This window comes from Centropristis striata, chromosome 7 (genome assembly GCF_030273125.1).
Source record: "Centropristis striata isolate RG_2023a ecotype Rhode Island chromosome 7, C.striata_1.0, whole genome shotgun sequence".
In the NCBI taxonomy this organism is placed as follows: Eukaryota; Metazoa; Chordata; class Actinopteri; order Perciformes; family Serranidae; genus Centropristis; species Centropristis striata.
Window position 1 is genome coordinate 37,439,669 of NC_081523.1, and position 26,159 is coordinate 37,465,827.

At 35.7% G+C, this 26,159-nt stretch overlaps 2 protein-coding genes across 2 annotated transcripts in view; one reads left to right on the forward strand and one right to left on the reverse strand.

Annotated features, from left to right (window-relative positions):
• Positions 1-1,229: 1,229 nt before the first annotated feature.
• Positions 1,230-14,170, reverse strand: zgc:113436 (uncharacterized protein LOC503528 homolog). Its single transcript, XM_059336432.1, has 8 exons — positions 13,849-14,170; positions 10,279-10,472; positions 7,612-7,723; positions 6,331-6,469; positions 6,032-6,086; positions 3,501-3,758; positions 3,303-3,419; positions 1,230-1,673 (listed from the first exon to the last, which is right to left on the reverse strand). The coding sequence occupies exons 1-8, from the start codon at positions 14,015-14,017 to the stop codon at positions 1,416-1,418; spliced, it is 1,302 nt and encodes a 433-aa protein (XP_059192415.1). The 5' UTR covers positions 14,018-14,170; the 3' UTR covers positions 1,230-1,415.
• Positions 14,171-18,845: 4,675 nt separating this feature from the next.
• The window catches only part of abcb9 (ATP-binding cassette, sub-family B (MDR/TAP), member 9), a 33,827-nt gene continuing 26,513 nt past the window's right edge, over positions 18,846-26,159 (forward strand). The window contains exons 1-3 of the mRNA XM_059336424.1: positions 18,846-19,092; positions 19,183-19,226; positions 24,089-24,776. Of these exons, the coding sequence (XP_059192407.1) occupies positions 24,098-24,776 (679 nt within the window). The 5' untranslated portion in view covers positions 18,846-19,092; positions 19,183-19,226; positions 24,089-24,097. The remainder of the gene's footprint in view (positions 19,093-19,182; positions 19,227-24,088; positions 24,777-26,159) is intronic.

A 26,159-nucleotide genomic window follows, 5' to 3' on the forward strand; every position in this document is an offset into this window, starting at 1 on the left:
CCTAGGGACCTGGAGAAGGTTATTCATTCTTTTATTTCAACAAAACCGGATTTTTTGCAACTCGCTGTATGTAGATTTAGACCAGCACTCATTACGACGCCTACAACTTGTACAGAATGCTGCAGCGCGTCAAAAAGAAACGTGAACACATAACCTCAGTTCTGGCCTCTCTACACTGGCTTCCTGTCCGTTTCAGAATAGATTTTAAGATCCTGATGTTTGTTTTTAAAATTTTAAACGGATTGGCTCCAGCTTATTTGACGGAACTCATACAGGTTCACAGAGCGACCAAATGAGTCAAACCTGGATGAGCCTAAATGCAGCTAAAAACAAAAGGCGATCGCTCTTTTGCAGTGGCTTCCCCGAAGCTGTGGAACAGTTTACCGCTGCATATCCGGTCGTCAAAAACTTTGGACAATTTTAAATCTTCTCTTAAGACTTCGAACCTGGGGATCGGTTAAGACTGATGTCAAAATAATCGGTATCGGCATTAAAACACCGTATTGGTCGACCACTAATATGTGCCATAAATTTTACGTTGATTAAGGCAGCTATTCTCAACCTTGGGGTCGGGACCCCAATTGGGGTCGCGAGATGATTTCTGGGGGTCGTCAAATCATTTTGAACACAACATTTTTTGGTAATTTTGTGTCTTTTTTAGTCATTTTGTGTCTTTTTTTAAAAGTCATTTTGTGTCTTTTTTTTGTCATTTTGTGTCTTTTTTTGTCATTTTGTGTCTTTTTTTGGTCAGTTTGTGTCTTTTTTTGTCATTTTGTGTCTTTTGTGGTCATTTTGAGTTTTTTTTAAAGTCATTTTGTTTCCTTTTTTTAGTCATTTTGTGTTTGTTTTTTTGTCATTTTGCATTTTTTTTTGTCATTTTGTGTGACTTTTTTTTACGTCATTTTGTGTCTTTTTTTGGTCATTTTGTGTCTTTTTTTGGTCATTTTGTTTCCTTTTTTGGTCATTTTGTGACAATTTTAAATCTTCTCTTAAGACTTCGAACCTGCGTGAGAAGACAGTTGTTTCTGTGTGTTGTATTGCACATCTCATGTTATATATTATTAGATCAAATTGTCTTTTATTTTTTATTTGTGAGTTTATTGTTATTCAATTATGTATCTTGTATCGGATTGGATTTTGTTGTTATTCAGTTATGTAAAGCACTTTGGTCAACCTTGGTTGTATATAAGGTGCTCTAGAAATAAACGTGACCTTGACCTATAAAGCAATAGTAGACAAATTAAACGACACCTTTATTTAAAGTCTTGAAGCTTCAACATGTATTTTATGACAGTGAAAAAAATAAGTTAACATCATTTTCATGGGAAACAATGTTGTTGTTTTTATCAATCTGCAGTGACTTCATAGGACACTCCACCAACATCTGGCTTCATGCAGCTCCTGGTAAAGCGTCCTCAGTGGACGTCCGTCTCGGCTAAATGATAAGCTAACTCCGTCTTCATGTCCTCTGAGCTGCTCTGCTCGGTGGCCAGCACCGTCTCAACGGGAAACGATAAATACAAACTGTCTTTCAGTTTTTTGGGGGAGGGCGAGTCTTCTGCACCAAACAAAGGGTCGGCCATTTTAAAGGTCATTGAGTTCATGTTATGAGTCCTGCGCTTGGCGTTCTTCTTCTTCTCTTGTTTGTAGGCTGCGTTCATATTGGCTATCACCTGGAAGTGGAACAAAAAAGAAGGGGTGTAAAAAAAGAATTAGCTCCAATATATAAAAATCCTGAGCGAAAATAATTTGGTTACACTTTACAATAACCATCATTTATAAACAGTAAACAGACAGTTTATTAATGTTTAATCATCATTTATAAACTGTTTATAGACCATTTAGAGTGGTAAATACATAATTTATTCATGTTTAACTAACTTAATCATGTATAAATGGCAAATAGATGTATATTAATTTATAAACATGTCTATTAATGTAAGTTTATAGTTACTTTACCATTAACAAACAATTAAATTATAATTAATTGTTTATAAATGGTTTTAGTTGCACCCATTTTAATATTTTTAACTCCATATTAAGTATGTTAATGATTTTGAAATGATTCATACACCTCTAAGAAATTGGTTGAAAACATTTAACGATTAAATATGTAAAGCACTTTGTAAATGGTTAATAATTGGTTTATAAACCATCTATAAACATTATTTAGTTGGTTATTGTAAAGTGTTACCAATAATTTCTCTCCATATCAACCACATGTTACACACAGCCAGTTATGTTAATTACTTCTCAAGTTAGGCCTGTGAATATGCATGTTTGTGCTTATTTCTGTCAAGTTTTTGTTAAATAACACATGGATAATACCAGGAAACAAGAAGGTGCTACTGAGATGTTTGACGTTAGAAACGCAGCCTGTGATTGGTCGACAGACTCAACCCATGACATCACACACAGCTAGTGGACTAACAACATCAGCAGAAAGGCAGCGAATGACCGTTTTTCAGCATGGGAACATAAATCATTTTCACAGAAGACATTCTTCCTAGGGTTTATTGTTATGGATTTTTTTTTTTTTAGAAAGCAGCACATATCAGGGATCGGTTAAGACTGATGTCAAAATAATCGGTATCGGCATTAAAACACCCGTATTGGTCAACCACTAATATGTGCCATAAATTTTACGATGATTAAGGCAGCTGTTCTCAACCTTGGGGTCGGGACCCCAATTGGGGTCGCGAGATGATTTCTGGGGGTCGCCAAATCATTTTGGAAGTCAGCTCTGTCTCTACTGTGTTAAAGTGTTCATGTGTTAATGTGTTTTAGTCTTTTTGGTCACTTAATGTCTTTTTGTGGTTAATTTGTGACTTTTTTGGTCATATTGTTTCTTTTTTTAGTCATATTGTTTCTTTTTTTAGTCATTTTGTGTCTTTTTTTTGGTCATTTTGTGTCTTTTTTTGGTCATTTTGTGTCTTTTTTTTGGTCATTTTGTGTGTTTTCTGGTCATTTTGTGTCTTTTTTTGATCATTTTGTGGTCAATTTGTGACTTTTTTGGTCATATTGTTTCTTTTTTTAGTCATTTTGTGTCTTTTCTGGTCATTTTGTGTCTTTTTTTGGTCATTTTGTGTCTTTTTTGGTCATTTTGTGTCTTTTTTGGTCATTTTGTGTCTTATTATTATTTCTCAGACAAAAAAACATTCAGAGGTAGGTTGTAACTGCAAAACAAACTATGCAATGCATTTACATAAAAAAAAAAATTGGTATCAGTCCCAAAAATCCCACATTGGTGTGGCTCTAGTATCACCACTCCTTTATTGGACGTTTAGAGCTAAAACTATTACCAGCTGCTTCACAGAGTTCTGCTGCTCCTGTATTATGGTCATATACGTCGAGGCCTTCTCCTTTGTGGAATACATATCCTGCTCCTGGTCCTCATAATTCAGCAGGCTAGACACAGTCTAGAGGAAAGGAAGTGAAATTAGTGAGCAGACGCAAAAACCACACGGTTCGATTTTAGTCTCTCGACAATGGAGTCTTACCTCGTTTGGTAAATTAGCTTTCCTGTTGAACATGAGAGAGTAAGGGCTGAACTTAGTGGTAGGGTTGGTAGAGGTCCTGAACAGAAAGAGCACAGGGTCCAGGAAGTCGTCCCATTCTGCCTGTTTCTCTGTGACCATCTGCACAATGGCCTCCTTCAGTAAAGGACTGGTGCAGTCGTGGAGAGGGTTCAGCTGAGGCTGATCTAGAGGACACACCTTCTGCATGATGCTCCATCTGTCACACAGCAACCTTGTCACCTGGAAAAAAAGCAGTTTGGGCCCTTAGGTCATCTGGAACTGGCTTGTTGCGTGTCCCAAGAACAAGAACTAAGCGGTGAGGCAGCTTTCAGTTATTCTGCTCCTCACCTGTGGAACAAACTACCTGCAGATCTGAGGTCAGCTCCTTTATATCAGGACTAAAAACACTATTGTTTACTGCAGCGTACTCTTAACTTTAACACTTATCTGCTCTACTCTACTGCCCTTACTTTTTAACTACGCAATGTCTGACTTGTGCTTTTTATTATTTTATCTCTTTTTTTATCCTGCTGTATCTTATTTTATCCTATTTATATTTTTATTTCTATTTCCCTGTTTTAATTGACTGTTTTCACTGTTTTCAATTGTGTCTTGCTGTTTTTAATGTGTATATAAAGCACTTTGAATTACCTTGTGTTGAATTGTGCTATACAAATAAACTTGCCTTGCCTTATAGAACTGGCAACAACAGTACTGGCAACAACAGTACTGGCTAATCCTTTAATTATTCTGTTTATCATTGTATCTCCCCAAGGTGCTAGCCTGGAGGGGATCATGCTTTTGGCTGTGTGTGTGAGTGGGTTGATCCATCTGTCCGTAGCTAACCTCTCATACCATCACTATAGATTTGTTTTGCAAATGCATAACTGTACACTCAAGGAGCTCTCGTGGTTATGGTGATACGTACATTTTGATAAACCTGATTTATTGATTGCTTTGTACTGTCATTGACCGCCGAGTCCACTTAACCACGATGGTCGTAAGTAGGGGTGCGCCGATTTCCTTAATTTTGCGGGATCAGCGATCGGCCGATCTTATCTAGCGATCTTATCTAGCTCAGAAGCAGTGCTCCCAACTTTGTTGCTAAATTTAGCAACTTTTCAGACCCCCTTAGCGACTTTTTTTCAAGAAAGCGACTGGAGACGCTGTTAGCGGCAGTTAGCTACAGTTAGCTCTGTAGCAGTACAGTGTGTACAGTACAGGCCAAAAGTTTGGACACACACCTTCTCATTCAATGCGTTTTTCTTTATTTTCATGACTATTTACATTGTAGATTCTCACTGAAGGCATCAAAACTATGAATGAACACATATGGAATTATGTACTTAACAAAAAAGTGTGAAATAACTGAAAACATGTCTTGTATTTTAGATTCCTCAAAGTAACCACCCTTTGCTTACTAGAATATAAGACATGTTTTCAGTTATTTCACACTTTTTTGTTAAGTACATAATTCCACATGTGTTCATTAATAGTTTTGATGAATCTACAATGTAAATAGTCATGAAAATAAAGGAAACGCATTGAATGACAAGGTGTGTCCAAACTTTTGGCCTGTACTGTATGTGCTGCTGCTGCAGGAGGTGTTCACTTAGCGATCTCTGTTTGTTTACAACAAGCACCAGACACTCTGTGCACAGTTAGTGATGCCGGTTAATTCACAATCACTATGTTTATGATCAGGGAGACTCAGTGCATAATTAGCCGTGCTGCTTTCAGCTGCTGACGTTGTGCACAGTTAGCGACGGTGAAAACCATACGTCACCTCCAGAGTCTCTAAATCCCTCTGGAGGCTAATATAACTTGTCCCGCCGTGGAAAACCCTCTCCTCTGTTTATTTCTTCTTCTACAGTTTGGCATCTAGCCGCCACACTGTACCATCAAATGCTACGCTGCCTCCGTGTGGAAGGCATCAGTAATACCATTTTTTTCCTTCCAGATATGATGAACTATTCGATTTTTTTATGACTTAATGACTATTCGAATATTCAAAAATCGATGCCCTCCCTAGTTGTCTGTATGTTGTCTTTATTTATGGTTGCAGTTCTTCTGCTGGTTTGTCCTGTAAATTATTGCTATTTATTTTAAGTTCAATATTTTATTAACTACCTCAGACATTGTGATTTCCTTTATTTGTTAAAGAAAAATACTGCTGTGTTATTGTTTTTCAATAAAATTATGATTCAAACAATAGAAGGTGTATGATGTGAGTTATTAAAAAAATCGGTATCGGCCAAAATCAGAATCGGCACTTTGGTTTATGCAGCGAGTGTTCATCTCAGAACCTCATATTTTTCATTTCTAATGTGATTTAACTGGAATATACAGATTATTGCAGAAATAACTACAGCATGATGCAAATGTTCAAAAAGTCTAAATGTGTGCTTTGTCAGGTCTGTCTGCAAGTCAACGAGCAACTTTTAACAGCTTGTTTTTGAACAAGCCTGACAGAGATCTGCACTTTTCTGCATGAATTGTGACTCACTTCTTACCTCATCACAGAAGTCAGCATTCTGTGTACACACTATTGTTTTAGGGGCACCAAACCTGATCGAACAGAGAGCGAAATTAGTTCAATTTCAGGGTAAAAAAAATCTGTCATTTTTGGGGAAAAACAAAAGAGATCAGAATTAAATGTCAGCATCCTGATAGTTACATTCTATTTATGATTTGGAGGCAACTGTGGCATGAATAAACCTAAATTATTTGTTATTGGGGAACATGAAAGCGGTCTCATTCACTGGCAAATAAAAAAACTTTGAGTATTTAATATTTTGTGAAATGTTTTTACCTGTAAATGCTTTTGGAAATACATTTGGCAACAGAGACAGCATCTCTCTTCTGCACTGGAAAAGCTTCTGGCCATTTACTGAAGTAATCAATGAGGACTGTAACATTGGTGTTGCCTTGCTGTGTCTCTGGGAAAGGCCCTGGGAAGAGAAAAGACGAGAAAGTAGGCGGAACTCAAAGTAGTCTAGACGGATTTCAGAAAAAAAGGCCTTCTATAAGAAGTGAGGAGCATTTATCGGTACAAGTCGGGAACTGGCCTACCTTACATATCTCAAGGGTGCTGAGTCCAAAAAAAATGGTTCCCAAGCGAAATTTTGAGTTTTTGACCTTCTAATTTGTATCAAATGGCCACCAAATTGCCCATCTTGCACAGTCGTTGGACCATTTCCCCCTTAGTTTTTTTGTAAGTAGGCAATCAAAGATGAGGAAATTAAGTTTCTGGATCTATAGTCTAGGGTCAGAGCAAGGATATAGTGGAGGCTCAGTGCCTTTTTTATGTAATATATATATATATATATATATATATATATATATACACACACACAGGAGCATCTCAATAAATTAGAATATGATGGAAAAGTCAATTTCCAGTAGTTCAAGTCAAACAGCCCCAACCAAGTATTGAGTCATATAGTTGGACATACTTTTCAGAGGCCAACATTTCCATATTAAACCTACTTTTTAAAATTGGTCTTTTGTAATATTCAAATGTTTTGAGACACTGAATTTTAGTTCTTCTTTAAATGTAAGCCATAATCATTATAATTAGAAGAAATTAAATAAATTAAGACATGACATGTTTCATTCTGTGTGTAATGGATCAATATAATGTGTTTTTCCACTGTTTGATTTGAATTACTGACATAAATAAACTTTTCTATGATATTCTAATTCATTGAGATGTACCTGTATATAACAGTGAGCCTCCACTATATCCTTGCTCTGACCCTAGACTATAGATCTAGAAACTTAATTTCCTCATCTTTGATTGTCTACTTACAAAAAAACTTGGGGAAAATAGTCGAACGACTGAGCAAGATGGGCAATTTGGCCGCCATTTTGATATGCAAATGAGAAGGTCAAAAACTCAAAATTTCGCTTGAGAAAACCATTTTTTTTTGGATTCAGCACCCTTGAAATAAGTAAAGTAGGCCGGTTCCTGACTTGTACCCATAAATGCTCCTCACTTTCACTTTTTGGACAATTCTGTCTAGACTAAAGTGCGGAAAGTTATTATACAGATGAAAACTGTCATTTGATTAAATTAACTGGAGGCACAAACCTATAATGTCAATCCCAACAATATCCCAAGGTGCATCCACTTTTATAGGTCGCACAGTTCTTGCCAGGTTTTTATTCCTCTCTGTGTGCTGACACGTCTCACACACTTTGATCTGAAACAGCAAACAAGTATTGCAAGGGTTAAACATAATTATCATCATGTGTCAGTGTATGGAGAATGGATTGCAGGCCCATCCTGAAACAATTCAGTAAATGTGAATCTGTGAATGTATTTGTTCCGTTTGTTTTACAATGTTAGCAATGTACAATGTTGTTTACAATGTTAGCATAGCAATGTAGCACAGCCTTACACATCCCAGCCCCCTCCACACAGTGAGGCATACAGCCTAGTATTTAAACACTGGGATTAGGGCTGGGCGATATATATATATATATATAAAAGGTATATTGACATATTTTTAAATGTGAAATGGAATTAGACCATATTGCATATATATCAATATACACTACTGGTCAAAAGTTTTAGAACACCCCAATTTTTCCATTTTTTATTGAAATTCAAGCAGTTCAAGTCAAATGAACAGCTAGGAAGGGTACAAAGGTAAGTGTTGAACTGCCAGAGGTAAATAAAAAAAGGTAAGCTTAACCAAAACTAAAAAAGAGTGTACATTTCAGAATTATACAAAAAGGCCTTTTTTAAAGGGAACAAGGAATGGGTTAAAAACTTAAAGCAGTTCTGCAAAAATGGAGGTTGATCAAGCCTTGAAAGTTGCTAAGTTGCTACCAATTCCTACAGGTGTCCCAACTTTTCTTGATCACTTACAACCTACAAGTTGCTCCACATTTAAGGGAACTTCTGCAACAGAGTTGGGAAGAACTTTCTGAAGAATATTTGATTTCCATTGAGTGTGTTCAGCTGTTCTATCTGTTAAGGTGCTACCTCCATGAGTCAACAGTTTAGAATACATTTTCCTTTCTAAATTGATTCTACGATTTATTTTTTTAACTTCAGTTGTTTATTTGTTATATGCATTAATTTCAGAGTACACTGAGACATTAAACTGCATCATTTTCAATTAAATTCTGGAAAAGTCTAAATTTCTAAAACTTTTGACCAGTAGTGTAGTTCAACAAATTTTTCTTTTATATATAATTGCTGCCTTTACTAGGGTTTGTCATATTTAGTTCTTTTGTAATGTGCGTTATTATTTTCTCATATAAATATATTTATTTCAGAAAAAGGTTGGCCTATTTTATCTAATAGGCTATTTTTATTTAAGATATTTCTTTATTTAAACGTGCACTTTATGGAGCTTTAACTTTCTTTTTAAAAAAGGGTACTGCTGTTGTTATACAGTATTTATGTTCACTGAATTAAACAGTTTCAGTAAAATTACTTGTGACTAGGGTTTTCAAAAGTATCGATACTCACAAAAGCATCGATACTAAAACGTTGTATCCGGATACGATACTCGTTTTCAAAAGTATCGATGAAAAGTGTTATTTTCTCTCTTGAAGTCCCAGAATGAAGCAGAGAAAAGTCGACTTATCAAGCTTGCCTAATATTGTGCACAGCATACAAAATATTGTTCTAATTGTTATTGTTTATTGTATTTATTTATTTTTTGCACTACCTCAGACCTGAAGCTTGTTATCATAGTTGCAGTTTCTTTTTGCACAACTGTTTTTTATTATAAAAATTTAACCTGTGGTTCTGTTCATTTTTACATGTTGCATTTTTCTTGTTAATAAAAATATTCCTGTTAAATTTTGGGGTCTTTGTTTTTATCCTGGCGGTATCAAAAATGGTATCGAGTATCGAACATTTTCCCGAGTATCGGTATCGAGTTGAAAATTTTAGTATCATGTCAACCCTACTTGTGACATGCCATATTTGACTTTGAACACTTGCTCTCACTTTGCGATAAAAATATCTGCATACACTACCGGTCAAAAGTTTTAGAACACCCCAATTTTTCCAGTTTTTTATTGAAATTCAAGCAGTTCAAGTCAAATGAACAGCTTGAAAGGGTCCAAAGGTAAGTGGTGAACTGCCAGAGGTAAATAAAAAAAGGTAAGCTTAACCAAAACTGAAAAATAATGTACATTTCAGAATTATACAAGTAGGCCTTTTTTCAGGGAACAAGAAATGGGTTAACAACTTAACTCTATGGAGTCTTGGGCTATTTTGTCCATTTTTTAAATTCTTTTCATGTCTTTGTAAGTCATTTTGTGTCTTTTTTTGTCATTTTGTGTCTTTTTTTTGTCATTTTGTGTCTTTTTTTTTCCATTTTGTGTCTTTAGGTGTCTTTTTTGTCATTTTGTGTCTTTTTTTAGTCCTTTAGTCCAACATAAAATGTGATTTTGAATCTTTTTTTTACTTTCAAAACACTATCATGCTCAATGAAGAATTTTAAATGTTGCAAATGTGCATTAATTTCAGAGTACACTGAGACATTAAACTGCATCATTTTCAATTAAATTCTGGAAAAGTTGGTGTGTTCTAAAACTTTTGACCAGTGGTGTATATCGTATGTCGACATTCAGCCTAAATATACCAGGATATGACTTTTGGTCCATATCGCCCAGCCTAACTGGGATCAGATCGGTACTCAGTATCAACAGATAGACAAAGTTCAGTTATCGGTATCAATAGCGGGACTGAAAAAGTCAGATTGGTGAATCTCTAGACACTATATGTAGGTACCCAGTCCACTACGTCCTTGATGATCCCCAGCCAGTAGTACTTGCTCTGGATCCTGTGGACGGTCTTCTTCTGGCCCAGGTGATGACCGATGTCATTGAAGTGGCAGTCAAGAAAAATCTGCCTCTTCCTCTCCGCCTCGATCACCACCTCTCTCTTCTCTTCTTTTTTGGGTCCCACATAGTACAGCTTGCCCTCTTCAATGGAGATGGAGAGGGAAATGCTTTAACACACGGTTTGTATCCTGATATAAAGACATTCATGAATACGTCTTGTCACATCATACTTTATTCCAAAATAAGCATTTAATGTAATCTCTTTACATGTTAATTTTCATTAATGTTGGTGTAGGCCCAAAGCAATTTGTATTCCTGAATTATAGAAATGTGTTGCTTATATACAGCATTACATTTGATGTTATTTTTACATTTTAGTCAACTAAAATGTGACCATAGAGTAATAAAGTCTACGGCTCGGCATCTTAACCTCTGAACTTTGAGTTTTTCCTTCAATTCCAAATCTCCTGAGATATTTTTGGTGTCCAGCTTCTCATTTGCACTTGTGTCCTGCCTGACAAAATCATACTAATAAATGCTCATTATTGTTTATTATTAAAGGGATCCCCATCAGCTGTCACCAAAGTGGGACGAGCTAGTCTTCCTGGGGTCCAAAAAAATAAATAATTTCACAATAATAATGTAAAAACAATGAAACATTGTAGACGTCATTAAAAATCATCAGAAATTATTCAAATAAGTTATTAAATTCACAAGTATTACATTCAGTGGCGGTTCTACACAGGGGCCTCCAGGGGCCACTGCCCCTGTGAAGAAGCCTTTGGTCCCTGCTGTGGCCCCTGTGTCAAATTAATAATAAAATGATCAATTTATAACGATGAACAATGGAACAATTCTAACCTTTTTTTTTGTTCAAACAATATCTCATTGTACACAAAAGGAACCCAAAATGTTACATTGTACAATAGTTTAACTCTATGGAGTCTTATTGGGCTATTTTGTCCATTTTTGAATCATTTTCATGTCTTTGTAAGTCATTTTGTGTCTTTTTTGGTCACTTGTGTCTTTTTTGGTCATTTTGTGTCTGTCGTTGTGTCGTTTTCAGTTATTTTGTGTCTTTTTTTTTGTCATTTTGTGACTTTTTGTGTCTTTTTTTGGTCTGCTTTGTTTTCACTGCACTTTCAAAATAAAAAAGCGATTGTGCACAAAAATGAGAAATGTCATTGTCATACAAAAAATACCCTGTTATTGTTGGTGAGTCTCATTATTTAAATCAATGTATTTGTATCTTCCAAATATACTTAAATGAGATGTTTAAATAAGCTAAAATAAAGATTTTGAATGCTTAAATATCATCTTTGCCATTTTTTAATGTGCTATTGTGCCCCTCTGATTAAACACTGGCCCCTCCTTGGCCCCCACAGTAAAACTGGTCTAGAACCGCCACTGATTACATTCATTACTACATTCATACAGTCCATTCCCTACTCACTAATTTAAATAGTGCATTCTCAAATGGTACTGTAAAGATATTTTGCTATTCAGCTTATGTATATTCAGAACATTATGACCTATTAGTATTATGGGTCGGTTCATTTAGACTCAGTAGGCTGATTCACCTTCATAGTAAGGCTCAAAATAAGGTATGTGGCTCCATTATGATATTTTTCTCTTTTTTTGCCCAACAATGGCTCTTTAGTTCAGTAGTTCTCAACCTTTTTGAGTCGCGACCCCCAATTTAACATGCATGTTGTCTGTGACCCCCACTCACTGAACACAATCTCACACACACAGTTCAGATCACCCAAAAAAGAAACAAAATGACCCAAAAATTATCAAAAAAAGACACAAAATGAGCAAAAAAGACACAAAATTACCAGAAAAGACACAAAATGACCAAAAAAAGACACAAAATGACAAAAAAAGGACACAAAATGACAAAAAGACACAAATTGACCAAAAAAAGACACAAATTGACCAGAAAAGACACAAAATGACCAAAAAAAGACACAAAATGACAAAAAAAAGACACAAAATGACAAAAAAAGACACAAAATGACCAAAAGACACAAAATGACAAAAAAAGACACAAAATGACAAAAAAAGACACAAAATGACAAAAAAAGACACAAATCGACAAAAAAAGACACAAATTGACCAAAAAAAGACAAAAAAATTGCCAAAAAAGAAACAAAATGACCCAAAAATGAGCAAAAAAAGACACAAAATGAGCAAAAAAGACACAAAATGACCAGAAAAGACACAAAATGACCAAAAAAAAGACACAAAATGACAAAAAAAGACACAAATTGACCAAAACAAAGACACAAATTGACTAGAAAAGACACAAAATGACCAAAAAAAGACACAAATTGACCAAAAAAAGACACAAATTGACCAAATGATATGATATTTTTCTCTTTTTTTGCCCAACAATGGCTCTTTAGTTCAGTAGTTCTCAACCTTTTTGAGTCGCGACCCCCAATTTAACATGCATGTTGTCTGTGACCCCCACTCACTGAACACAATCTCACACACACAGTTCAGATCACCCAAAAAAGAAACAAAATGACCCAAAAATGATCAAAAAAAGACACAAAATGAGCAAAAAAGACACAAAATTACCAGAAAAGACACAAAATGACCAAAAAAAGGACACAAAATGACAAAAAGACACAAATTGACCAAAAAAAGACACAAATTGACCAGAAAAGACACAAAATGACCAAAAAAAGACACAAAATGACAAAAAAAGACACAAAATGACAAAAAAAGACACAAAATGACCAAAAGACACAAAATGACAAAAAAAAGACACAAAATGACCAAAAAAAGACACAAAATGACAAAAAAAGACACAAATCGACAAAAAAAGACACAAATTGACCAAAAAAAGACAAAAAAATTGCCAAAAAAGAAACAAAATGACCCAAAAATGAGCAAAAAAAGACACAAAATGAGCAAAAAAGACACAAAATGACCAGAAAAGACACAAAATGACCAAAAAAAGACACAAAATGACAAAAAAAAGACACAAAATGACAAAAAAAGACACAAATTGACCAAAATAAAGACACAAATTGACTAGAAAAGACACAAAATGACCAAAAAAAGACACAAATTGACCAAAAAAAGACACAAAATGACCAAAAAAAGACACAAAATGACAAAAAAAGACACAAATTGACCAAAAAAAGACACAAAATGACCAAAAAAAGACACAAAATGACCAAAAAAAGACACAAATTGACCAAAAAAAGACAAAAAAAATTGCCAAAAAAGAAACAAAATGACCAAAAAAAGGAAACAAAATGACCAAAAAAGACATTAAGTGACCAAAAAGACTAAAACACATGAACACTTTAACACAGTGGAGACAGAGCTGACTTCCATAATGATTTGGCGACCCCCAGAAATCATCTCGCGACCCCAATTGGGGTCCCGACCCCAAGGTTGAGAACAGCTGTTTTAGTTAGTAAAGGTTGCCTTCCCCTGAACTCCACAGGGAAACACTCCGTTAGTGTGTGTGTGAATTAAAGTTTTAAACAACTCTTACCATCAATGATGAATTTCTGTGCGTATCTCTTGAGGTTCTTCTTCCGTAAAGGGTTCATGGTCTGAGGGAAGCAGCCTTTAGCCACAAAAGTGTAAATGTCCCCGAGTTTATTGGAGCTGGACTCCACCACCTCCTCCTCCGCCACTTGTAACGACTCGGCGCTCAACATGTCCCCGTCTAGTCTCTCAACAAGTCAGGAAACACTAGAGTGCTGGCTAACACTCGGCATATTGATCACCACTGTTAGCTGCTACAAACACACAAATAACCCATTCAACAACATCAGGATGAAGATACAAGCTCGTGCCTGTGTTCTTCTTCTTCTTCTTCTTCTTCGGTGTTTTATGTCAGTTGGCATCGCTGTGTCGCATTACTGCCTCCTTCAGGATTTAAACGGTCATTACTTCTTCTGCCCCTGGTTGTTTTTACTCCAGTGGCGGTTCTAGACCAGTTTTAACTGTCAAGCAGGGGCCAGTGTTTAATCAGAGGGGCATATTAAAAAACGCCAAAGATGATATTTAAGCATTCAAAACCTTTATTTTAGCTTTTTTTTTTTTTTTTTAAAACAACATCAGGATGAAGATACAAGCTCGTGCCTGTGTTCTTCTTCTTCTTCTTCTTCGGTGTTTTATGTCAGTTGGCATCGTTGTGTCGCATTACTGCCTCCTTCAGGATTTAAACGGTCATTACTTCTTCTGCCCCTGGCTTGTTTTTAGTCCAGTGGCGGTTCTAGATCAGTTTTACTGTGGGGGCCAAGGAGGCAAGGTTATTATAGTTAACGAAAACTAACGAAATAACGAAAACTACAATTGAAAAAACATTTTCGTTAACTGAAATAAAAATAAAAACTAGAGTTTTTACAAAAACGATAACTAACTGAAACTGTATTGTGCGGTTACAAAACTAACTAAAACTAACTAAAATTATAGTGAAAATGTCCTTAGTTTTCGTTTTTGTCAACTTTTTTCATTCATAATTCAGTGTTTCTATTTGAACATGCAACACATGGTAAATATGTTTGCTGAGACTGGGATGTTTACACTAGAACCAAAATTCAAAACACCCAGAACTGTAAGAGTTAATAACCTTATTGGGGCTAAAATTGATAAACCAAAGGAAATAAAGGAAACATTTATCATGACCTCTTTGAATCACACACCCAATATATAGCCCATTACAAAAAAAAACTAAAACTAACACTAAAACTAATAAAAACTAATCTAAAACTAAGCATTTTCAAAAAAATAAAATCTAAACTAAAACTAGAAAACTCACTCTAAAAACTAACTAAAACTAACTGAATTTGAAAACAAAAATTCACAACAAAATTAAAACTAAAACTAATGAAAAATCCAAAACTATTATAACCTAGCAAGGAGGGGCCAGTGTTTAATGAGAGGGGCACATTTTTTTTTTTTTTTTTTTAATCTCATTGAAGTATATTTGGAAGATACAAAAACATTGGTTTAAACAATGAGACTTACTAACAATAACAATTATTTTTGTACGACAATGACATTTCTCATTTTTGTGCACAATTTTTTATTTTATTTTGAAAGTGCAGCACAGTGAGAATTATGTTTTTTATATATACACAAGCTTTTATTGCACGATTAGACTATCATGCAATGTACACACAATGAGATATTCTTTGAACAAAAAATAGGTAATAATTGTTCAGTCATTCATTATTATAAATGTATCATTTTATTATTAATTTGACACAGGGGCCACAGCAGGGGCCAAGGGCTTCTTCACAGGGGCAGTGGAACCGCCACTGTTTTAGTCACAGTCTATTCTGCCCTACAAAGTCTAACTGCAGTAACTACACAAAAGGTAAAACTGAGAAAAACTGATTTATTCGTTTTTTTAACGTGTTTTAACTGGCCGGCCAAATTGGTTATATGTAGAAAAGCGATATGACACTTATTTCTACATGTATTGATGATGTCATTTTTATGCTCAAAAATCATGATGATTTATTTGACCTTTGACCCCAAAAACTCTGGTTTTGCTGTAAAAGGTTCTAATAGTAATGCAGAAACAGAGTGCAGTAACTACAATGTTGTTGTCTTCTTTCAGCTTTTACATTTAGTTTTCAGTGAATAAACATTTTCAAACTGATTTTGTTATAAATGTAATTAAAAGTGTTTAGCAACTCTATTCAAAGATTTGTCTCAATATTATAAAGTAATATTATATTTTAGTCTTAATTTTCCTTTCAAATATAAAATATAAAATATTAATTCAAATATAAATATATCCAAAGCAGACGGTGATAAGTGCAATTACTGCTTGGTTTTGAGTTGGATTTTGTGGTTTTTATATAATTATTTCTCTGAAATAAAGCAAAATTGAAATCTAAAACTTTGTCACAAGATAAAACAGACATCAAGGAGTTCATTTTTAGTTTTAACTCAAAACTTTGATATTGATTGATATTCGTCTTTTCCTTTCGAAGTTCAGTCATCATAAGTCAGGAGATCAGTCATCTCCTTTCTGTTTCATATTTCCTGCATTCAGTTAACACATGGTTTACTGTTTCCTGCTCCCCACACTGACAGTTTCCTGTTGGATGTTTTCCTATTATGAATAGGCTGCTATTGAGTTTACTGTGCCCAATTTTCATCCTGACTCAGGAGATTTGGAATTGAAGGAAAAACTCAAAACTAGGCTTGATGTTGGCAACATTCAGAGGTTAAGATGCCGAGCCGTAGACTTTATTACTCTATGGTCACATTTTAGTTGACTAAAATGTAAAAATAACATCAAATGTAATGCTGTATATAAGCAACACATTTTTATAATTCAGGAATACAAATTGCTTTGGGCCTACACTAACATCAATGAAAATTAACATGTAAACACAATAGAAAAGAAGTTTAATTTGGTATAATTTTTTTGTCACAGTCACAGGGAGCCACTGCAGACGGCCTGAAGGGCCACATGTGGCCCCAGAGCCGCAGGTTGCCCAACCCTGCACTAGTGGACCTATTTTTCCTCCACCATGTGTGTTTTGAAGCCATCCCTCTTGAACACTCACTAAATACCTGGTGGGAGGAGCCACCGGTCACTTCCGCAACAACTGAGCTCAGAGAGGTAAAAAATAACAGAGGTATCACTATGCTTCATTTTCCTGAGCATAAACCACCGCAGTGAGTTTAGTAATGGGAGATACGGTGTTTGGCAGTTTGAGTGTGTACAGGGCCTCAGAGTTACAGCAGCCTGCTGACTTTCAAGTCCCTCATCGACCAGGTAGGCTACTGTAATAGACTAAAGCAGTAGTTCTCAACCTTTTTGAGTCGCGACCCCAAATTTAAAATGCATGTTGTCCGCGACCCTCACTCACTGAACAAAATCTCACACGCACAGTTCAGATCACCCAAAAAAGAAACAAAATGACCAAAAAAAGGAAACAAAATGACAAAAAAAGACACAAATTGACCACAAAATGATCAAAAAAGACACAAAATGACCAAAAAAGACACAAAATGACCAAAAAAGACACAAAATTACCACAAAAAAAAGACACAAAATGACCAAATAACACACAAAATGACCAAAAAAAGACATTAAGTGACCAAAAAGACAAACACATTAAAACATGAACACATGTGGAGACAGAGCTGACTTCCAAAATGATTTGGCGACCCCCAAAAATCATCTTGCGACCCCAATTGGGGTCTGTTAAAATAATTGATTATTTTCTATATTGGTAAATGGTTTTATGCTTTATTTCTGTGGTCTGTCTCTGTTCTCTGTGAGTGACGCAGGTCACTATCAAAGGTCAAACCTTGACTGTAGTAAATATCTCTATGCATTTATATTAAGTCAGACAATATGATTTGATACATTGATTGTGTTTGTGTGTTAATATTGATGTAGAAAACTATGATTACTTTAATTACATATATTCCATTTGCTTAAACTGATTAAGATTCTATAACTCACAAAGAATGACATCCAGACATATTGGTGCACAGTTTTTGCTGTGTGTGTATGTGCATTTGTGAGTGTGTATGTGTGTCTGGAGAGGGGAGACCACAGAAGGCCGAATGAAAATCCCGTGTGAGAATCTCTGTAAGTCATAACAAGGAAAAATTTTTGTGCTAACAAGTTTGTTAGCAGGCCACAAGGCTTTGTTATGGGAAGCAGTGATTGTATTGCCCAGGTGGCCTGATGTGTGACGGTATGAAAGAAGACTGGCGAATGAGCGGATCAAGAAGGCGGGACTTCCTGGAAGAAATCGACCAGCATGTTTTGTAAACAAATGTTAGTATTTTAATGGGTTCAGGGAGAGAGTCGTGGTTCAGACTTCACGAACTGAAACACGTCTGTTTGTATTCAGGGGCATGAGTTAATTTTCAACCCGGAGATCTCTGTAAAGTGCACATTTTTTGACGTATTGTAATAAAACTTTTGTTAAACTGAGAAACTTGGACGTCTCCAGCTCTTCATTTCCCCATCAACGAATGCGCAGAAAAATGGTGAGGTTTTTTCTGTTGGTGACAGATTTTTTCTGTCGGTGACAGATTATCAATTTTCAAGGTTTCCTCATGCAATTTTTCTAACAGGTCCCGACCCCAAGGTTGAGAATAGCTGGACTAAAGTACACCTTACACTGACTACCACTTTACACACACTGAATGTACATTACTGGCTGTTTGTTGGCTGTTTCAGGCTCAGCTCCATTGAACTGCCGCATTACAGTAATGAATTTGTGAATCAAAAATATGTTTAAAAATATAGAAAATATTATTTTAGCACAAAACAATGAATTGTGCCTCATTATGGCTATATTGTTCATTCATATAAAAGTGAAATATATTTAGTTTAATAAAGTATGTCCTTATTATCTTCACAGCCAGAACTTAGACTGGCTTCATGAGAATCACCCATGTACATGATGGTTCCTGTCTGTATTCGTGGTTTACAAATTCTTGCGGAGTGAGACTCCTGAGTAACAGAGACGATCTTTGATCCCGGTCTCCACTGGACTGTAATGTTGTGGGTTTACTCTGTCAAACCTAAACTGACTCAGTTAGAGACATGGACGCTGTGTTTTAGCGGAAACCACATTAACTCTAGTTTATTCTGTCTGGAGAGCGACTATATTTAATAAGTGAATGTTCCCATTGACAGCTGGCTGAGCATTAAGGGATTTAATAACATGGACGCTTTGAAACTTGACGCAACGTAACTCTCCGCCTGCCAACAGCTGACTTCCTGAGATAACCTTAGATTGTAATTCAACCATTCATTAACAGAATTCATTAATAGAAACATTTAACTTGTTATTGTAGAGCTCCACTACCTCATCTTTCTCCTCCGCAGCTACAAGCCGCACAATAACGGAAGTACATCCCTTCAAAATAAAAGTAAGTGTCAAGAAATCTAAATATTCCTATTTGCTGGAGTAATTCCTTCTCCAGATTGATCTTGGAATACATAATAAATATTGTTTTGCAATATATTATTTTGTTTCCAGCTACTATAATTTAGTAAATGAACATCATGCTGTATTGAAGAAGACTTCAAAGTAGTAATTGAGACCATAAACTCATTAGGAAAATGTTTACTGACGTAACAAATCAAGTGATAAGTGCAACCATTTTCTCATAGATTTCTAGACTTAGACTATAGACGCACAACTACATCACTTCAAAATAAAAGTAAGTGTAAAGAAATCTAGATATTCCTATTTGGTGGAGTAATTCCTTCTTCAGATTGATCTTGGAATACATAATAAGTATTTTTTGCACTATATTATTGTGTTTCCAGCTAAAGTAATTAGCCAGTCTTATTACCTTTTGACAGTTTAACTTCCTGTCTATTTCTTTCCTGATAATCAGCATAAATGAATAATAGTTCAATATTGACATTTTGCAGTGAACAGCCTTTTATGAGACTGTTTCCCACAGTTCAGATATTGTTGTTGTTAGATTTTATTATTATTGTTATTATAACCAGACTTGCTCCTTCCAATCCCCAACAATACTAAAAGTACAAAAGGATTTTTGAACGTAGTTTGGAAAGGACCATATTAGGATTAAAGTGTTGACCTAAGGTGTCATATAGCACTAGTTAGATAAAAAAGACAGCTGACTCCTTAGAGTGAATTTTAGTGCTTTTTACTCTAAATGGGACTATAATCTAGTAAATGAACATCATGCTGTATTGAAGAAGACTTCAAAGTAGTAATTGAGACCATAAACTCATTAGGAAAATGTTTACTGACGTAACAAATCAAGTGATAAGTGCAACCATTTTCTCATAGACTTCTAGACTTAGACTATAGACGCACAATAACGGAAGTACATCACTTCAAAATAAAAGTAAGTGTAAAGAAATCTAAATATTCCTATTTGCTGGAGTAATTCCTTCTCCAGATTGATCTTGGAATACATAATAAGTATTGTTTTGCACTGTATTATTTTGTTTCCAGCTAAAGTAATTAGCCAGTCTTATTACCTTTTGACAGTTTAATTTCCTGTCTAACTCTATCCTAATAATCAGCATAAATGAATAATAGTTAAATATTGACATTTTTGCAGTGAACAGCCTTTTATGAGACTGTTTTCCACAGTTCAGTTACATTGATCATTTTATTCTTGTAAGATTTTGTTAGTATTGTTATTAATTCTCATTTTAGTATTTGCTTATAACCAGACTTGCTCCTTCCAATCCCCAACAATACTAAAAGTACAAAAGGATTTTTAAACGTAGTTTGGAAAGGACCATATTAGGATTAAAGTGTTGACCTAAGGTGTCATACAGCACTAGTTAGATAAAAAAGAACAGCTGACTCCTTAGAGTGAATTTTAGTGCTTTTTACTCTAAATGGGACTATAATCTAGTAAATGAACATCATGCTGTATTGAAGAAGACTTCAAAGTAGTAATTGAGACCATAAACTCATTAGGAAAATGTTTACTGACGTAACAAATCAAGTGATAAGTGCAACCATTTTCTCATAGACTTCTAGACTATAGACGCACAATAACGGAAGTACATCCCTTCAAAATAAAAGTAAGTGTAAAGAAATCTAAATATTCCTATTTGGTGCAGTAATTCTTTCTCCAGATTGATCTTGGAATACATAATAAATATTGTTTTGTACTGTATTATTTTGTTTCCAGCTAAAGTAATTAGCCAGTGTTATTACCTTTTGACGGTTTAATTTCCTGTCTAACTCTATCCTGATAATCAGCATAAATGAATAATAGTTAAATATTGACATTTTGCAGTGAACAGCCTTTTATGAGACTGTTTCCCACAGTTCAGTTACATTGATCATTTTATTCTTGTAAGATTTTATTAGTATTGTTATTCATTCTCATTTTAGTATTTGCTTATAACCAGACTTGCTCCTTCCAATCCCCAACAATACTAAAAGTACTAAAGGATTTTTAAACGTAGTTTCGAAAGGACCATATTAGGATTAAAGTGTTGACCTAAGGTATCATATAGTCATATAGTACACCACTTCAAAAATAAAAGTAAGTGTAAAGAAATCTAAATATCCCTATTTGGTGGACTAATTCCTTCTTCAGATTGATCTTGGAATACATAATAAATATTGTTTTGCAATATATTATTTTGTTTCCAGCTAAAGTAATTAGCCAGTCTTATTACCTTTTGACAGTTTAATTTATGATAACTTCCTGTCTAACTCTATCCTGATAACCAGCATAAATGCATAATAATTAAATATCGAGATTTTGCAGTGAACATCCTTTTATGAGACTGTTTCCCACAGTTCAATTATTGTTGTTGTTAGATTTTATTATTATTGTTATTAATTCTAATTTTAGTATTTGCTTATAACCAGACTTGCTCCTTCCAATCCCCAACAATACTAAAAGTACAAAAGGATTTTTGAACGTAGTTTGGAAAGGAAGATAAGGATTAAAGTGTTGACCTAAGGTGTCATATAGCACTAGTTAGATAGCTTCTTTAGCAAGTTGTACTCCTTAGAGTGAATTTTAGTGCTTTTTACTCTAAATGGGACTATAATTTAGCAAATGAACATCATGCTGTATTGAAGAAGACTTCAAAGTAGTAATTGAGACCATAAACTCATTAGGAAAATGTTTACTGACGTAACAAATCAAGTGATAAGTGCAACCATTTTCTCATAGACTTCTAGACTTAGACTATAGACACACAATAACGGAAGTATATCACTTCAAAATAAAAGTAAGTGTAAAGAAATCGAAATATTCCTATTTGGTGGAGTAATTCCTTCTTCAGATTGATCTTGGAATACATAATAAATATTTTTTGCACTATATTATTGTGTTTCCAGCTCAAGTAAAGTAGCCAGTGTTATTACCTTTTGACACTTTAACTTCCTGTCTAACTCTATCCTGATAATCAGCATAAATGAATAATAATTAAATATTGACATTTTGCAGTAAACATCCTTTTATGAGGCTGTTGCCCACAGTTCAGTTATTGTTGTTGTTAGATTTTATTATTATTGTTATTAATTCTAATTTTAGTATTTGCTTATAACCAGACTTGCTCCTTCCAATCCCCAACAATACTAAAGGACCATATTAGGATTAAAGTGTTGACCTAAGGTGTCATATAGCACTAGCATTTCTCCTCCGCAGCTACAAGCCGCACAATAACGGAAGTACATCCTTTCAAAATAAAAGTAAGTGTAAAGAAATCTAAATATTCCTATTTGGTGGAGTAATTCCTTCTTCAGATTGATCTTACATACATAATAAATATTTTTTGCACTATATTATTGTGTTTCCAGCTAAAGTAATTAGCCAGTGTTATTACCTTTTAACACTTTAACCCTTTGATGCACAACATGGGTCAAAAATGACCCGCATTCATTTCCCATGTTATTTATTGCTTGCTGTGTTTTTCTGTGCTCTATCTTTTGATATCAACTTATTTTATGATTGAATATTATAAATATGTTTACATATCTTGTTTTTGATAACAACATATCATTGTTTTCATTTTGCTTCTCATAATTTATGGAGAAAAAAAAGTTTTTGTATTATTACACAGCTAACTACTTGGCTAAGTAGCTAGCTAAGCTAACTAATTAGCCAAGAAGTTAGCTAAGTAGTTAGCTTAGCAAGCTACTTAGCTAAATACTAAGCCAAGAAGTTAGCTTAACAAGCTACTGAGCTAAAAAAAAATGGATATGGCTCATTTTTCACCCATGTTGTGTATTAGAAGACTAGTGACAGAAAAAGGGATTTTATTCAAAAATGTATAAAGGAAAACATAAAAATTAGGATGTATGATGATCAAAAACCAAACTAATTGAGGAAAACCTGGAATACTGAATGAGGAATTATTGCAAAGATATAGAACATAAAAACTGTCGGGTCACTTTAGACCAGGGGTCTCAAACTCAAATTACCTGGGGGCCGCTGGAAGCAGTATCAAAATGACCAAAAAAAGACACAAAATTACAACAAAAAAAGACACAAAATGACAGAAAAAAACTAAATTACTTAAAGACACAAAAGGACCAAAAAAAGACACAAAATGACAAAAAAAAAGACACAAAATTATTTTAAAAAGACACAAAATGACCCAAAAAAGACCCAAAATGACAAAAAAAACCCACAAAATTACAAAAAAAACTACAAAAAATTACCAAAAAAAACCAACACAAAATTACTAAAAAAAGACACAAAATTACAAAAAAAAAGACACAAAATTACCAAAAAAAGTAATAAAGGGACCTTCCGCACACAACACGGTAAAGTGCCATTCATATAAAGTGCCATTCATCAGGACCTCAGACAGCCTGTACATCTTCCGCCGCAGGCTGAAGACCTATCTCTTCCAACAATACCTTGGTTAAGTCATGGTCACCTAACAGATATATATATTTAGAAAAAAAAAAAAAAAATTCTTATTCTTTTCTCTTATTTTCTTCTTTAACATATAGCACTCCTTAGCAATGACAGTTAGCTCTTAAAGTTCTGTACTTACTTGATTCCTGTGGTCTATGTCTAGTACCATCAGGTTGAATGCACTTATTGTAAGTCGCTTTGGACAAAAGCGTCTGCTAAATGACATGTAATGTAATGTAATATAAAACTCACATTTTAAGCTTTCATATCAAGGTGGGGGCCACAAAATATCGTCGCGAGGGCTGCAATTGGCCCGCGGGCCGCGAGTTTGAGACCCATGTTTTAGACCCATGTTGTGCATCAAAGGGTTAACTTCTGATAACTTCCTGTCTAACTGTATCCAGGTAACCAGCATGGGCATCAAAGTAGCTGTGAGCTGCACTGTGTTGTTCATCTTACTGGACGTGGTCGTCACTACCGTCTTATACACACATGGCTCAGACCTCAGCACGTTTAAAACAGAGGCCCTGAACTTTAACATCCTCCAGTCATCATTGGACCTGTGGCTGACTGTGTTACTGAGGGCCTCCCTCCTCCTGGGAGCCTCCATCGGGGTGTCATGGAACAGAGAGGACGGGCCCCCGAGGGTCTCTAATGCCATTATGCTCATTGTCCTCATCTGCTTGAGCATCATCACCTACGCCCTGACCAAGCTGCTCATTCTGACCGAGCTGGGGCCCCTGGCAGACAAACCGTGGCTCCTGAGCCTGATATTCTGGACGTGTGCCTCCTCTTTTGGGGTCATGCTGCTCTGGATGCTGCTGGGAAAGGAGTCCAACTCGGTGAGCACCCACAACAGCAGCAGTAGTGGAAGAGGCTCTGAGGACACTGAGAAGCTGGTGGGGACATCAAGTGAGGAGGAGCAGGAGGTGGGGAGCGAGAGGAAGAAGAAGAAGAAGAAGGAGGAGGAGGAGGAGGAAAACGAGAAGAAGACCAGCTCTGGGGCCACACTGGGACGCCTGCTGTCCTACTGCAGGAAGGACGGAGGGCTGCTGTCTGTAGCCGTCCTCTTTCTCATCATCTCTGCTGTGTGTGAGTGTCCTTTTTTTTTTTGTACGCAAAAAACATGTTATTCGGTCAAGTAAGACGAGTTGATACAGACCTCTTGCGTCTCAATGCGTGCACTCAATTGCCCTGGCGCGCGGCGCCACTTGGCTAGCACTTAGCTTAGCCCAGTTCATTCATTAGGATCCAAACAGATGGACAGTTAGAAGCGACCAAACTCCTCCACGTTTTCCCTATTTAAATACAGCTACACGAGTAGTTAAACGACCAAGTATGGCGACACAAAATAAAACGTGGCGCTTTTCTAAGCGGATAAAAAGGAAAACTATAATGTATGGCGGAATAGCACTTGGGAGCACTTCGACTCGGCGCAGTAATATCATCACTCCTGACGGAAGTGAGAGGGAGCGGAAGTGATGATATTACTGCGCCGAGTCGAAGTGCTCCCAAGTGCTATTCCGCCATACATTATAGTTCTCCTTTTTATCCGCTTAGAAAAGCGTCACGTTTTATTTTGTGTCGCCATACTTGGTCGTTTAACTACTCGTGTAGCTGTATTTAAATAGGGAAAACGTGGAGGAGTTTGGTCGCTTCTAACTGTCCATCTGTTTGGATCCTAATGAATGAACTGGGCTAAGCTAAGTGCTAGCCAAGTGGCGCCGCGCGCCAGGGCGATTGAGTGCACGCATTGAGACGCAAGAGGTCTGTATCAACTCGTCTTACTTGACCGAATAACATGTTTTAATATGAAAAAATGGTGGAGTGTTCCTTTAAGGATTACTGGGTCTGGGTTCTTATGGGTTAAATTTACCCCCACCCCTCATTCCTCATCATGGGAATCGAATAACAATTACAACAGTTCACAAACAATTACACAGACAAGACCATTAGTTTTTCTTTAGTAAATTTGTTTTAGCTCTAGTAATTCCATTGCAGCAGGTGTGCATCATCCTTGGTTTGGTGCCATTTGTCCTTACAGAGGAAAGTTCAAGAAAAACAAAGTCCAGAATCATATACAGTCAGTGTTCCAGCCATAAATTGTGGGGAGGGAGCCAAACCTGTACAACCATTTTCTTGGACCTGCAAGCCAAATTTTTCTACTCCTTTTATTCATAAAAATTTGAGAGTCATCATCCAGAAGATGTGAAGCAGGATCCATGGGTAGTTTAAAGTCAATTACATCCCACAGTTTCCGTTCCACAATTTTCCATAAGTTATAAATCTTGGGGCAGTCCCACATTAGATGCATAAAAGTCCCTACTATATTTTGGGAGCCAAACATACAGAATGGGTGTGGTGGCTGGCCCATTAAGAGTCTCATTCTGGGTGTAAGGTATGCTCTATGAGCTATCTATATACTCTATCTTCATATGAATAAACTGATGGTTAGGATTGTGTGAGGTGCCACAT